This window comes from Perognathus longimembris, chromosome 21, assembly GCF_023159225.1.
Source record: "Perognathus longimembris pacificus isolate PPM17 chromosome 21, ASM2315922v1, whole genome shotgun sequence".
Classification (NCBI taxonomy): Eukaryota; Metazoa; Chordata; class Mammalia; order Rodentia; family Heteromyidae; genus Perognathus; species Perognathus longimembris.
In genome coordinates this window covers 38,417,637-38,432,939 of record NC_063181.1, presented here as the reverse complement: position 1 = coordinate 38,432,939, position 15,303 = coordinate 38,417,637, and the positions used below count along the sequence as shown (strand labels likewise).

General features: G+C 37.1%; 1 protein-coding gene across 4 annotated transcripts in view; it reads left to right on the top strand.

Moving 5' to 3' along the window:
* Nrg1 (neuregulin 1) overlaps nucleotides 1-15,303 on the top strand; it is a 969,466-nt gene that overhangs the window by 796,181 nt on the left and 157,982 nt on the right. For all 4 annotated transcript variants that reach the window (XM_048330590.1, XM_048330592.1, XM_048330591.1 and 1 more), the window contains 2 exons: nucleotides 3,147-3,324; nucleotides 11,892-12,013. In XM_048330590.1, the coding sequence (XP_048186547.1) occupies nucleotides 3,147-3,324; nucleotides 11,892-12,013 (300 nt within the window). The remainder of the gene's footprint in view (nucleotides 1-3,146; nucleotides 3,325-11,891; nucleotides 12,014-15,303) is intronic.

Sequence of the window (15,303 nt, the reverse complement as noted above, 5' to 3'; positions counted from 1 at the left end):
CTTTGGGTGGAACTTGGACTGGTTGTTAGGGGTGGACCTGGACCACAGACGTCAAGAAAGATGTTCGTGATGCTGAAAGAGTCGTTCTATTTTAATCAGTACCTTATATTTGAAGGTGTCTGAGTGAAGGGATGTTTGCACTGCGGGATCTTTGCTCATGAACGCTAAAAGAAAATAACAAGATAGGAAAGGTTTGACCTGCCAGATGACAGATTGCTGTTGCCCCACCAAGGAATCGGCTGAGAGAACAGCCTCAAAGCCGTGGCCGAGGAGTTGAACCCTGGGAGCCTCTCACCACTCACAATCTAAAGTGGCTTCAATGGCTTTAAACATTAGTTAATTAACGTTACAAATGATAATTCAAATATTGGCGACAATATGATTGCAAACTTAATCAAGATTTTAAAAGTACTTAAATGAGGGCAGGGCATAGTGGTTCAAGCTTATAATCCTAGCAGTCTGGAGGGAGGCAGAGGGAGGAGGATTTTCAATTCCAGGCCAACCTGGACTGCAGAGCAGGTTCCAGTCAGTGTAGTTTGGCTGAAGATACCATGGTATCTTACCCCAGAAGATACCAGCATTACATCCTCAGACTGAAGAGCTGCCCCTGCAGATCCACAGTGCAGCACTCAAGTGGAGAAACTGAGTTTTGGCACAGTGTTTGCATGCAACTTTCCCCAGTCTTCTCCATAGTGTCCGGTACACCCCCCCCCCCCCCCCCCCCCGTTTCCCCTGTATCAGGGTCACGGCCACCGCCCATGGCTTTTATTTGCTTGATTTTCTTTCATTTAGATCAGTGTCACAGTCTTCTCTTGTCATTCATAACGCTGACACTTTCAAAGCTCTGACCCGTTTTATAGATTATTCCAAAATATTTTTTTTGTTTTGGTCCTGGGGCTTGAACCTGGGGCTGGAGCTGTCCTTGAGCTCTTTTTATTCAAGGCCACTTTGAGCCACAGTACCACTTGCAGCTTTTTTGGAGTGGTTTATTGGAGATAAGAATCTCACTTTCCTTGCCTGGGCTGGCTTTGAACTGTGATCCTCAGATCTTAGTCTCCTGAGTAGCTAGGATTACAGGCAGGAGCCACCAGCACCTGGCTTATTCCCAGATTTGTCTAGTTGATTCCCTATGTTTGAAATCAGAGTGCTTAATAAAACAAAAAGACACACATAAATGAAGGCAGAAGAAGAAAGTGAAAAGCGGAAGGGAGAGAGGATGAAGAAAAGAGGAAAGTGATGGACACTGGTCTTATGACAAAGTCTTTTTACAAAGTAACTTCAAAGTGAAGTTCATCTGTTGACAAGCAAATTTTTGATAGAAAGAACATGGGACTTTCTAAGATTTAGTGACATCTGAAATTTAGTGACAACTGAAATTTAGTGACTATGTTTAGTGCATTGTTCTTAGAGGCAAGAAATGAAATCTTGAGTTTTGGTTGTATTTCAAGTTAAAAAAATCAAGTGGAAAAAGTCAGTTCTTTTAGTTCATACATAAAAGGAGGCATTTTATTGTTCTTGATATGTGCAAACCAGTTTCTTTGGTGCAATTTAGCTCCTGAATATTTATTTGTTTCCTCTAAACTCTTCATCAGAGTCACAAAATTAAAAATAATCCCAAGAAGTTAAAAGAAACATATAGACACCTAACTGTAGCTAGATTAGCATTTAGTCTGATTTTAAAAACCTCCAACACAGAGAATTGTAAACCACATGGAATCAGAAATACATAAATCCATGTTCAGGAAGCAAATTTTATTTTTATGCTATCAGGAAGGGGGGAGAGAGACAGAGAAATATATATATATATATATATATATATATATATATAGAGAGAGAGAGAGAGAGAGAGAGAGAGAGAGAGAGAGAGAGAGAGAGGGTGCCAAGCCAAACAAAATCCTTAAGTGAGTGCTTTTCCTCATCTTCTCTCAATCTTCCCAAGACATAAGAAAGCGATATGTAACTATTGAAGTATTGTTAGGAATTTGCAACATTCAAATGGTGGGTTGGTTTTTTTTTTTTGGTTATATGCTCATTCTTGACATACTTTTAGTTTTGCCTGGTAAGAGCAGAGTTGTAGAAAAACAAATACCTTTAGTTGGCAAGGTGCTATGTTTCCTGTTCACATCCCAGGCGACTTTGATTGCTGTCCTTGTACTCTTTGTCCTTACCCAGTGAGTAATTATGCATGGAGTCAGTCTCATTTGCCTAGGTTTGTTTTCTGGGATTTCCTGTTAATTCCTGAACGGAGACAGAAGTAGGTTTGTAGTTGACTTTTCTACGACTCAGCAGAAACTGAGCTGTTGAGAATTTGCGGTTTTGTGATGTTGATTATTAAGTGAAATTTTGTGTCTAGAGTAAAGGCCATGCATGTGTGCTTTGATATCAAGACATTTTTATTATGAAAAGATCAGATATACTATACAGAGCTACATGAAAAACTACAGCATGAATTTATTGCTTAACTTCTACATGACACACTTCTTGGTAATGTCACTGCATTGATATGCCTGTTCACCCCCTTCAGTATATTATTTTGTTTGTTTTTGCCAGTCCTGGGGCTTGAACTCAGGGCCTGAGCACTGTCCCTGGTTTCTTTTTGCCCAAGGCTAGCACTCTGCCACTTGAGCCACAGCGCCACTTCTGGCTTTTTCTGTTTATGGGGTGCTGAGGAATCGAACCCAGGGCTTCATGAATGCGAGGCAAGCACTCTACCACTAGGCCATATTCCCAGCCCCTGTCTTTCTTTTTTGTGTTGTTGTTTTGTTTTCTGCTCTCTATGAAGCTTAGTTGGTGGAACTTTGTAATTGTGAATAAGTCATTCATTTACAGTTAACTCTGAAATTTAAGTTTCTACTGGAAAAAAATGGGTATGACATTCCCAGTACTTTTTTCACATATGATTTCGTGAAATCGTTATGACATGTAATGAAGAATGATGGATAATTTCTTGAAAACAATAATGTATCATGTCTTCCTTTGGCATAAACCCCTTGTTTTAAAATAAAGAATGCCTATGATTTTTACGTGTATCAGTGAAACTTTCAGATTGGTTTCTTGGTCAGACTCACTCAAAACTAATGCTTCTTTTTGTACGACTGCTTGGTAATCAGAATGTTTTTCCTTCTTTCTCTCTCTCCCTCTTTTAGCCTTGCCTCCCCGATTGAAAGAAATGAAAAGCCAGGAGTCAGTAGCAGGCTCCAAACTAGTGCTTCGGTGTGAAACCAGTTCTGAATACTCCTCCCTCAGATTCAAATGGTTCAAGAATGGGAATGAGTTAAACAAAAAAAACAAGCCACAGAACATCAAGATACAAAAAAAGCCAGGGTAAGTATAATTCACATAATAATAGTCTGTACCTAGAGCAATCGGATGTTGTAAAATATAAAAATTTTGTAGACCCTGCTAAACGAATTTACTATAAAAAACATGATATAGGCCAGCTATTGGTGGTGCATGCCTTAATTCTAGCTATTTGGTAGGCTGAGATCTGAGGATCAAGGTTCTAAGCCAGCCCTGGCAATAAAGTTCATGAGACTCTATCTCCAATAAACTACTCAGAAAAAGCTGGAAGTGATGCCATGGCTCAAGTGGTAGAGCACCAGCCTGGAGGACAACAAACCTCAGGGATAGTGTCCAGGCCCTGAGTTCAAGCCCCAGGACCAACCAAAAAAAATACAAACAAAAACATGATATATAATCAATTATTACACTATAAACTGGCCAGAAATTGTGATATTATCTGGGAAAGAATGTAGAATTTCTGATTCTGAGCACTTTTGGATGGAGAAGAAATTATAGGAAGTAAGGGACATGGGAGGGAAGGAGGAAGATGACACTAGTGTCAGCTGCTGTAATAATCCGAGACTCGAAAATTCAGTTTTCTCAAGATAAGAAAATACAGTGTAGAGTACTGATGTTCAAATTCCAACCTCCTTATGAAGTTTCCTCTGAACCCCAGGTTTGTTAACAGAAGCAACAGCAGAAGGATGCTGCCTATCCTTTGATATTACAGGCTATCTACCCAAGCGTTGTCACACATTCCTGAGCAAGTGAGAACAGACAGATTATAATGAGAACTTAATTGAATCTTATCAAAGTGTTTAATTGCTCTGATAACTATAATTAAGGCCCTTTCCTAGTTCCCATAGTTTAATTAACTACCCTGCTAACATCTTGTTATTGGTCATGTCAGTAAGAGGGGTTGATTTGGAAGGATGATTAAAAAAAGAAAAGGAAGAGAAAGAATGGGGATCAATTTCCATGGCAGGTGGTATTTCAAAGATACAAAAGTATTATATTGTAAACATACATGGTGCTTTTGTATACAATCTTTATGGAGAAGGTTAACAAGACACAAGATTTCTTGGATTAGAAACATTTTGGTGTTTTGTTTTTATCAATTAGACAAACTAGCAAGGAACTAAGCTGTGTACACATGCAGAGTATCCTCTCATTTAGTACTCAGCAGTTTATAGAATTATTTCAGTTCATATTAAGTGTCCCTAAATGGCTTATACCAGGAAGATGGAGAAATACGTAATAGGGCATTCATCTCTCAGTCCTCAGTCATAAGATTCTACAGAGATTATGTAGTTTGTTCATATATAATACCGGAGTTGGGGGGGAGAAAGAGGAAGAGATGGATGTAGGTTGAGTAGCAGCAGAAAGTTCCTGAAGGCAGCAAATATTCTTTGTGATGGTATGTGGAGTGAAGGAAGCAAAGTTGTGTCAATAGGTGATAAAGGAGTAAGAAAAAGTGAACTGACTAACCTGAGTGTGTGTGTGTGTGGTTGTGTGTGTGTGTGTGTGTGTGTATGTATGTAATTAAGTATTAAGGTGTTGAACAGAGGGTTACCATTTTACAATCAGGCAATATATATATTTCTCTTTTGGACAATGTTACCCCTTCCTTCATTTTTCCTCTGTTCTCCCTTCCTGAGTATGCCTTTGAAAGCTCCTATCACTTAAAGATGGAGTTTGTTACATGGCTTGGATGACATATAAAAGTCTCACTAGCATTCAGAGAAGCATTCTCATATTGGCTGCATAGGGGCAGTGCTACGAGCACTGTCTACATGTTAATAAAAAATCCCTTTACATTCCAGAAAGGCCAATATTCAGAACGCTTCTTTTAAATCAGTAGCATTACTGGATATAATTAAATGAGATTTTTTTTCAGGTTATGTGTTTGCAAAATATTTTTTTTTCTAAAAGTAAAACATACTTTGTGTAGAATGGGCCACTGCATGAAAATGACCAGCTTCTCAGCTTGCCCATTTGGGCATTTTTTCTTGTTTTGTATGTGTGGTAGAAGTGGGTCTTGGAACTCAGGAACTCATATTCTCACTTGGCTTCTTTGCTCAAGACTGGCCTCTACTACTTGAACCGCATCTCTATTTTCTAGCTTTTTGCTGACTAATTAGAGATGAGAATCTCATGGACTTTTCTGCCTGGGCTGGCTTCAAACTCTGATACTCAGATCTCAGCCTCCTGAGTAGCTAGGATTACAGGTGTGAACCACTAATACCTGGACATTTTTGTCATTTTTTTCCCTTTATTGTCAAAGTGAATTGCAGAGGGGTTACAGTTATTTTTGTCATTTTTTAAACTCTCTCTTTAGTGATGTCAGATTTTTTTTAAGGCTAATGGGTCCAACAGAATTTAAATTTAATAAACATATGCAAGTTGCTTTATTATTTCAATTTATCCTTTAAATATAAGTAGAATGAATAATATTATTGTGCTCATTTTAATAATAATATTCCAAGCATGAAAGAGGTTAAGTGTCTTCCTATAGATTTTTAATGGTAGTGAATACCTAAACGTATTTAGTATAGGTCTGACTCTAAGGAGTATGTTATTTCAAAACTACATGGGATTTTATTATATAAAGTCAAGACCACGAGGCTTAGGGCCTCTCAGGTTTTTAATTTAAACCATTCTTATTTTTCAATCTCAAAACACTTTTGTTACTAAAACATTCAGACTATTAATATATTGCATTTCTAGTTGATTACTGGATTTTAAATTTAACTCAGGCTATGGTCAACCAGCCAATCAGTGGTGAATTTTAGTTGAAGGTTTAGGATTTCCCAGGGATTCTCTTTATTTAAATAAAATGTTGACTCTCTTTTAATCTTTAATCCAGGCTTTCCTCCTTATTTTATAACCTAGATTGTGAAAAGCAGCTAGAATTGCTTTTCAATCCCTTATAGTTATGAAAAGATTTCACACCAATGTGCAATTTCTATTATTGGTTAAAATCTTGCCCCTCTTATACACATGCTTCTACTAATAAACCACATTCCAACATGTTCTTATGATTTTAAATTCCCGTTTGAGCCTTTGTTTGTTTTATCTAACAATGCTATGTGTGGGACTAATTAAAAGAAATGGAAACCACCCTTGTGTTACTTATCTGTTTATCCCTTTATTCTTGTTTTCTTTGCCTGGTGGATGATTCTGATCAAGAAAGCTAGTTGAAGAGCTTTGGGGATTTTGAAATTGACCTCATTTAAATATCTGTTCTGGATTAGTCTTATAAAAGGTGGTCTTCTGCTTGTGTGTTTTATACACTTTTGAATATTCTTGTTTGCCTTCAGTATTTCAGCTCTTATGTATTTTATTTTTAAAATGGGTCATTTTGTTTTTTAATTAACATCTACTTGCATCAATGCTTGCATTTTTTGGCTCTGTAACAGAAGGAGTTTATTCATGTACTATGTGCCCTTTCTTACTGGCTGCTTTTTTGCCAGGCCACTTCAACTCTCAGTGACCATATGGTTTATGATCTATATCTATATCTATATCTATTTATCTAATCTATCTATTTTTTTTCTTGTCTGGGGCTTGAACTCAGGGCCGGGTGCTGTCCCTGAGCTTTTATGCTCAGGGCTAGAGTTCTACCACTGGAGCCAAACCTCCATTTCTGGATTTTTGGAAGTTAGTTAGATGTAAGATTCTCACAGACTTTTGTACTGGGCTGGTTACAAACAGTATCTCAGCCTCCTGAGTAGCCACTGTTGCCTGGTAATGAGAGACTTTCTTATAGCTGGAGATTCTGGTGCCTAAGAAGTCATTCTTCCCCTTTGTGCCCTCTTCACAATCAGCAGGTTAACAGTATTGAATATTAAATACATACACACACACACACACACACACACACACACACACACACACACACACTTACTTCATTTGATCCTGGGATCGGAGGAATGGAGTTTTATAAGCTGAGAACATACCTTAGATGTCCATGTAAGCCATATGGAAGATTTAAGCTAAATAAGAAAAGTAGGGTGAGGAGGAGAGGGAGGGGTGAGAAAGTTGAAAGGAGTGACAAAGATCAGCGAATGAGTGAATATTTCCAACGTGAATTGAAGTTGTTTACAAAGTACTTTACCCTTTTCTGAGTGTCCCAAATATTTCTTGCCACAACACCTTCTTTTTTCCCCTAAGGTTTAGTTCTACCTTAACTTTTATTCCTGTAAGACTTAGTTTCCTGTAATTGTTTTTTTTTTCACATTTGTATTCTTGTAAAGGAAAATCCCACGTGATTTTACAAGAGGATATTCATGAAATAGGCTTAAATTTTGATTCATATTTCATGTGTAGTTGCTTACCAGTGGGATTTGTGTTATTTAACTGAATTCTCTTTCTTGTTGGGATTCCTAGGATGATTCAGTCCAGAGAAGTCTTCTGAGCAGTGCTCTATTGGTTTTTTTTTTTTTTTTACATTTCTCATCAAATGTTAGTCCCCAAAATAGTTGACTGTATATTCAAATGTAGCCACTTATTCTAATTGATTAACTTACTTATTTGTTTTTGGAGTACTGAAGATTGAACTCCAGGCATCCTGCTTGTTAGGTAAACAGTCTGCTTCCTGAATCTTGCCTTCAGTATTTTTATTTTGATGTTCAGATAGGTTCTTGTGTTTTTGCTCCTCCTTCCTATGCCCCCTAAGTGGCATGTGACATCACTCTTCCTTCCCTACTTAATTTTTAAATAAGGTGTTTTTTCAAATGTTTAGTGTTATATGAATAGTTGAAATCTTCTTTTTTACCCCCTCTGTACTACAGCTGCATTATTTCTCTCTCCCCCTTGTGTTTTTGAACTTGGAACTTTGTCACAGGCTTATTGTTGTTTTTGCCTAGATTGCCAGGAGTATTTATTCTCTGCAGCAATGATTCCTGGTTATATGTAATGCCTGACTTAGAAATTCACCCTGTAGCTTTGCATAACAGAACTGCTAGAAGTACTTTAGGAAGTAAACCTCTTTCACTCTGTTAATGTGATATTTATTTAAATACTGAACATTCTCCGTCTGTCTGTCTGTCTGTCTCTCTGAATCATAATATATTACATTACTTTGTAGTTGTATTCCAGGAAGTACTGCCCATAGCTATTAGGAGAATTTTGATTTTAGGACCATCTTTTGAAGATTATGCTAACTGTAAATTTGATTACCATGCTTCTTATAGTTCAACCCAGTTCAAGAGTTAAATACAAAATTGCATAGGGTCAAGGAAAGGGTCTTTTCGTAGAAAAATAGATTTGTATAAATAGGAAAGAAGGGGTATTCTTAGTGGTGGTACATTATTGGGATGTGCTGTAATACTTTTATCTTAGAAATATCTTTGGAAAGTTGATAAGAAAAGTTGCTGTTTTCTTGTTTTACAGATTTGTTCTTTCTTTGTTAAATATTATTCCCTGCTGTATCATTCTTTATGACTTATTGATCTGTTATTAATAATGGTTTCATAGGCATGCATGAACACTCAGTAAAGTATACTATAGTTTGGGCTTGTCTTTGCCCTTTTGTTTCTCTTAATTGTTCAAGGGTTCTACCATGGAGGAAACTTGTCATATATGGTTAAAATATATAAGATTAACCCTGATAACCTATTATAAATCACATTTGAATTCTGTAAATTCAGAGCTTAAAAGTAAGCAGACCTAGACAGTGTAATATCCTCATGTTGTGTTTTGATAGTTTGAGATGTTATTACATATTATTGTTAACATTTAGTTAATATTATTAGCTACTTTCCAAGATGCTTGTCACCAAAATGGCCCATTTTGGATAGGGATATACTTTGGGGAGACTCTCCTATGAACACACTCCTTGATTAGTGCATGAGTATTTCTTTTTTTTTTTTTTCTTTCAAATTTTTATTATCAAACTGATGTACAGAGAGGTTAGTTTCATACGTTAGGCATTGGATACATTTCTTGTACTGTTTGTTACCTTGTCCCTCATGCCCCCCTCCCTCCCCCCCTTTCCCTCCCCCCCCGAGGTGTTCAGTTCACTTACACCAAACAGTTTTGCAAGTATTGCTTTTGTAGTTATTTCTCCTTTTTTACCCTGTGTCTCTCAAATTTGGTATTCCCTTTGAATTTCCTACTTCCAATACCAGTAAACACGGTTTCCAATATACTCAGATAAGATTACAGAGATATTGTAGTTACAACCATAGGAAGGTGATACAAGAACATCATCAATAATAGAAACTACATTGGGGCTGGGGATATGGCCTAGTGGCAAGAGTGCCTGCCTCATATACATGAGGCCCTGGGTTCGATTCCCCAGCACCACATATACAGAAAATGGCCAGAGGGGGCGCTGTGGCTCAAGTGGCAGAGTGCTAGCCTTGAGCAAAAAGAAGCCAGGGACAGTGCTTAGGCCCAGAGTCCAAGCCCCAGGACTGGCCAAAAAAAAAAAAAAAAAAAAAAAAAGAAACTACACATACACATAGGACGTTGAAAGTAGTTACAACTGTGATATAACAATTGTTTCCATAACATGGAGTTCATTTCACTTAGCATCATCTTATGTGTTCATAAGGGTATAGCTATTGGGTCGTGCATGAGTATTTCTTAAATAGCACTTATTGGTTTCAATATATAGATAATCATGTGTGCTACTGCACTAGGTAGACTTTGATTTTTATTTTGGCCAATTTTGTTCTATGAATCATTATATCCTGAAAAATATTAACAGGCATGCCATGTGACTGAAAAGGATTCTATGGCTAAATAAGTTGAGAGGAAGTAAATAATATATTCCATTTGGAAAGTGAGAGAACAGTAGCATATTGAAGGTTCTGACTAAAAGGTCTAGGATTAAAAATTAAAAAAAGGAAAACTTACTTATTTTTCTTTACCCTGATTTTTACTCAGCTTCTTGGGTAGGTTTCTTTTTTCCCTTAAATTTATCTGTTGATATTATTGTGAGTCAGGACTAGTGAAGGTAATTTGTCAATCAACACATTGGCCCGACCACTGCCCTTGCTTGGTCTTGCCCACCAGCAGCTGTCTACCTTCCTCGTGTTGCCTTTCTGCTGTGTGTATTAGGAATTCTGGTAGACCCCTACTGAGGACATAAGTGGTAACAGCCACATTTTACTGTCCACCCATGTGGTCGTCCAGCAACGCTGTAGGACAAACCGGTGGTACATGCTTCATGAAACTACAGATAGGTTTAAATGACAGACACTCCCAGTCTGAGGGATGAGACTTAAGGAGAGGAATCAAAAAAGGGAGGGACTCCAGCCAGGCAAAGCCTAGATAAGGAGAGAACCACCACAGGATCCTCAAAGGCCTGATGGAAGAATTGGCACTGGGAATAGTCTCTGCAAGTCACTAAAGATGGAAGGCTTCCAGGCTAAGGTGTGGATCTCTGGATGATTTGATTTGATAGACAGGAGAAGAAAAATAATTAAATTTGGAATGACTGATCTTACCTAAGTAATGATAATGTGTGATTAGGAGCTCAGAAAAATTATATCCTGGTGAGCTATACAACCAATCACAAACATTGCTTTTTGTTTTCTTCCTACCTTGTTTTCTTGCTGTTCTCCTCTCAACAGCCCAGGGAGTCAATTACCAGGCTAGAGTTTACAATCCTACTCTATAAAGGCTTTGGAAAACCTAGCTCCATTCAGTATTTCTAAATTTTATATCCTGGAAACTGCTTAAATTAAAGGCCACGAGCAACAGTAAAACAGAAAGATGCATTCACAATGCTGGCCATATTAAAAAAAAACAGTGACTATTGATTTATGTTCTCAGCTTCATGAAAGTGTGTGCTGCTGTTACAGGAATAACTATTTCAGTATTAAGAACCATTCATGTGGTACTGCACTCCTAGCAATGACATCAATTCCCTTTCTTTGGGAAAGAAGAAATCTTTTTTTTGTTAAAAATTAACATCACTCCTGACATTACTCTACTGAGAAGTATGAATCATTTAAAAAAAATCTATTCTACACCTTGTTACGTGTCATCTCTTAGAAGTAAGAGATGGTTTTATACTTGCTTGTTTCCTTTCCCCAAACTTTACTCTTTTATACGTTTTTCTTTTTCCCCCCCAATTTTCTATATTACACTTTCTTATTTTTACTATTTTATACTTTATTTTTTTTTCTTTTGCTAGTGGCTGTTGGTGTAGATATAGGAAGGAAAGAAAGTTTACCAACTTGAGGGAGATGGGAGAGAATGATGAAAGGGATGACTTTGATCGAGTTGCATTATACTCATAAACTGACATCACTTTGTACAATGTCTTAAAGATAATAATAAAAAGTGTAAGACAATGTGGCTAGTGGTGGTGGGAGAGGACTAAAGGAAAATCACTTGAGAAAGTTTTTTTGTGTGTGATCTGTGTGATAAAAACTAAGATGGTACCTGTAGCATACCTATAACTAACTCATATACCTATAGTATAACTATAACTCATCAAGTTCACCTGATGTAATAGCGAGTTTTATCTTAATTTGGTATGTATGGGGTGTTAGAGGGAGATTTGGGAAATCTGAAACTTTAGGAAAATGTATTTTAGTATTTATCGCATTTTTGTGATATATACTTACACTGCCTTGGTCCTGATCTTATAGAAAGTCAGAACTTCGAATTAACAAAGCATCACTGGCTGATTCGGGAGAATACATGTGCAAAGTGATCAGCAAATTAGGAAATGACAGTACCTCTGCCAACATCACCATTGTGGACTCGAATGGTAAGACATACGTGCTACATTCTGTTTCCTAATCTCTAAGACAAGTGAAGAAGATGAATGGTAAGGTGTGTGATAAGTTGGTGGGTCTATCTAGTTATGGACATATAACATATAAACTGTGTGGAAATAAAAGCAAATATTAGGGGTTTCTGTGTGTAACTCTTCACTCTGTGAGATGATACAGACTGGGTAGATACATAGGTTTTCCTTAAGGTTTTGGATAAGGTTATGAATGAGAAGGAATGACTTGCTAAGAAAAAAGGTTGTAACTGTTTTTAAGCTGGTTTGGAAGGGCAGTCAAGTCATTGGCTATATTGTCATAGAATTCAGTTATGTATTTACAGAGTCTGTGTATTGCATGTGTGTATATGCTCATTATGGTTATTTCACATGTAGGCATGTGAGTATGAGTGAATCTATATTGTGTACGTGTGTGTCTGTGTAACATACACACCTAGCCATTTTTACATTCAAATATGTATTTTAGGTAAGTGCATCTGAATATAGCTATTAAGAAGATTCATTAATTTTTTGGCCTATGAATTTTGAAATTAATGTTAGAGGCCATGGATTTCCTACTAAATGTATAGGCTTTTCATTCAAATTTCTTCAAAAGCTATCCATTAGAAGTAGAAAGTGCTGCCTACCCTCTGACAGCCACCCTGAGTTATGTTAGCTGATGGTTTCTGTTTCTCACTTCCCTAGCAGCTCGCCAGCTTATGGAGGAACTGGTGATAACCTAGTCATTTTTTGTGTCAACTTTTTGTAGCTGTCAAATGATGTTTCAAAACCCTCAAGTTTTGAACGATGGCACTTAATGTCAATACCAAGATTTATTAACTTACAAAACAAAGACTAATTGCATTTCATCTTCGGTGAAGATGAGAAAGAGTATTTGTTGTACGGAAGGGTCTCTTCGTGGAATGAAAACGCCAGGTCAGCATTGTGGAAGAATAAATGACTCAGGGTAATTCCATAGGAGACTGATGTCTGTGATATAAGAGCATGGGAGACAAGAATATGGAAATCAGCTGGGATGAAGCTCAGTGGCAAAGCGCTTGCCTAGCAAGTGCAATGTCCTGGGTTCGATCCCCAGTACCAAAAAAAAAGAATATGGAAATCCATGTTGGTGCCTGGTCATCTCTAGATGTTCCAGTATAGTCAAAATCCATTGCTTTCATCTATGGAGAGTAAAAAGCAGGGAAACATAGTTTCTGTTACTATTTCTAGGATCTCTGCTTATGATATTTAAAGTTGATGTGAGCAATTATGACATCACATTAGTTTTTAATCAGCACAGGTTAGGCAATAATGTTTTGCTACTATTACTTTACCCCACAAGGAATTTCATAGAAATCCACTGGAGACACAAATTTCAAAATTCACTTCTGTGGATTATTCTTCACTTTCGTTTATGCCTTGTTTTGAGGTATGGTCTCCGGTTGGGTTTAGTGTGCCTCCTTAGGGTAAATGGTTTTGAATTACAATTTTGACAGTTGGATTAGATTTATGTAACTTGGTATTCTGTCAAGCCCAAAGAAAATAAAATTGTACTTCTCTGGTTTTACTGAATACTTACAGAGAGTAATATTCTATTGGTTGTTTCATGGTTTTTTGATATGCACAATTAAGCATTGAATTAATTACCTCTGTGGTATTCTGGAAAAAGATCTTATAAGGATTATTTTAAAATTATTAATCTGGAGTACTGGGAATTTGATGATATGCCTTTTCCCATTTCACACATAGGAGAGAGATTCAGTTCATTTACTCATATTATTTCATTCAGTCTCAGTCTAGTGCTACAATTTGGGAAATTGTAATGATGAGAAACAAATGTTGAGGCATTATTGATAATGAGTATAAATTGGAATAAAGAGAAGTTCTTGGAGTATTCAGTTATTCTCAGAGAGACAATCAAAATTCTTTTGAGTAATTCTCAAGATATTAGGAATAGATCCTCCTTATTCAATCTTCTCATATTTATTTAAAAGTGGTATACCTAGGAATCAGATTCATTAGGATCACAAAGATACCTAGTGGCAAAATGGAAAATAAATCAAAGTTTTTGTAATTCCTAGCACACTATAGTTTATCTAAGAGAGAGTGTGTATGTGTGTGTGTGTCCACAGGTCTTTAAAGCAGACTGTTTTACTTGTAAAGAACAGAACCAAAGCTATGGTGAGTCATGAGAAGAGAGATTTCATGAGAAAAGAACAGGAACTTCACTTTTACTGGGCCTGTCTAAGAATTGAAGCAATGGGATGTTATGGCTCTTCTTGTCTGTCTACCTTTAATATGTCTCAGATACTGTCTTACCTTTTGTTTATTTTAACACTATTTACTACATCTTTTTGTTTTTCTTGCTTTCCACTATGCATCTTTGTAATTCTATGCTTGGACCAGTTTATATATCACCTGTCTGTTTTTCCAGACTGCCTTTTCAAGTGTTCTTTCAGCTTTAACTCCCAGTGGATGGTGTCCTTGCCCTGCCCCTTCAATCACAGTCTCTGTAGCAATCAGGACGAGCACGCTACACCAGAAGATGGTATGCCAATGCCCACCTAGAGCAGTGAAGCTGAAGTGAGGCTGCTTAGAAATGTCTTCTTGTAGGTCTGTGGTAGCAGCGTGCTGCACACTATGTTGCTTGCCAAGCACATGATTAACAAGGCCAGTGTGTCGTACTTAGCTTATTGGAAGACACCCCTTTCTCCTGATACTTCAGGGTCTCATGTATGCTGCAACTAAAAGCCAGCTGTGTCCTCAGCCTGTCCCTTCTCTCCTCTACCCCTTAATTTAGGAACACAAAGATATCAAAGAAGTTTTAGTTGGGTCTTGTGCCCTCTGGAGTTGAGATGCAGTGCTTTGTATTGGCACACCCCTATTTCCCTAAGGATCTAGGCCAAGTTGCAGTAAAAACTGTTAGAGAACGAGTGCTTTCTACTCTATATAGCCAAACTACTTACTGCTAACTTTGTATTTGCTATTGATAGGCTGATAGAAGATGAGAGTCTCAAGAAATTGTTCCCTTAGGGATGTTAGAACAACAAATAAACTGAAATTAAAACATGCCAATATAGTATGTAAAAATCACTTTTTGAGACTGAAGTTAACATATTCTATAAAATGTAAATTCTTGTATTTATTTTGTGTTCATTCACTCATAGTCTATAGTTCCTCCTAAAGCCAAAAGCATATGGCTGTGATTTGCATATGGCTCTGATTTGACAGTTTTTATACAGCTCTCCTTGATGAATGGATCTGGTATATTACTGCAGTTTAATTCTAGT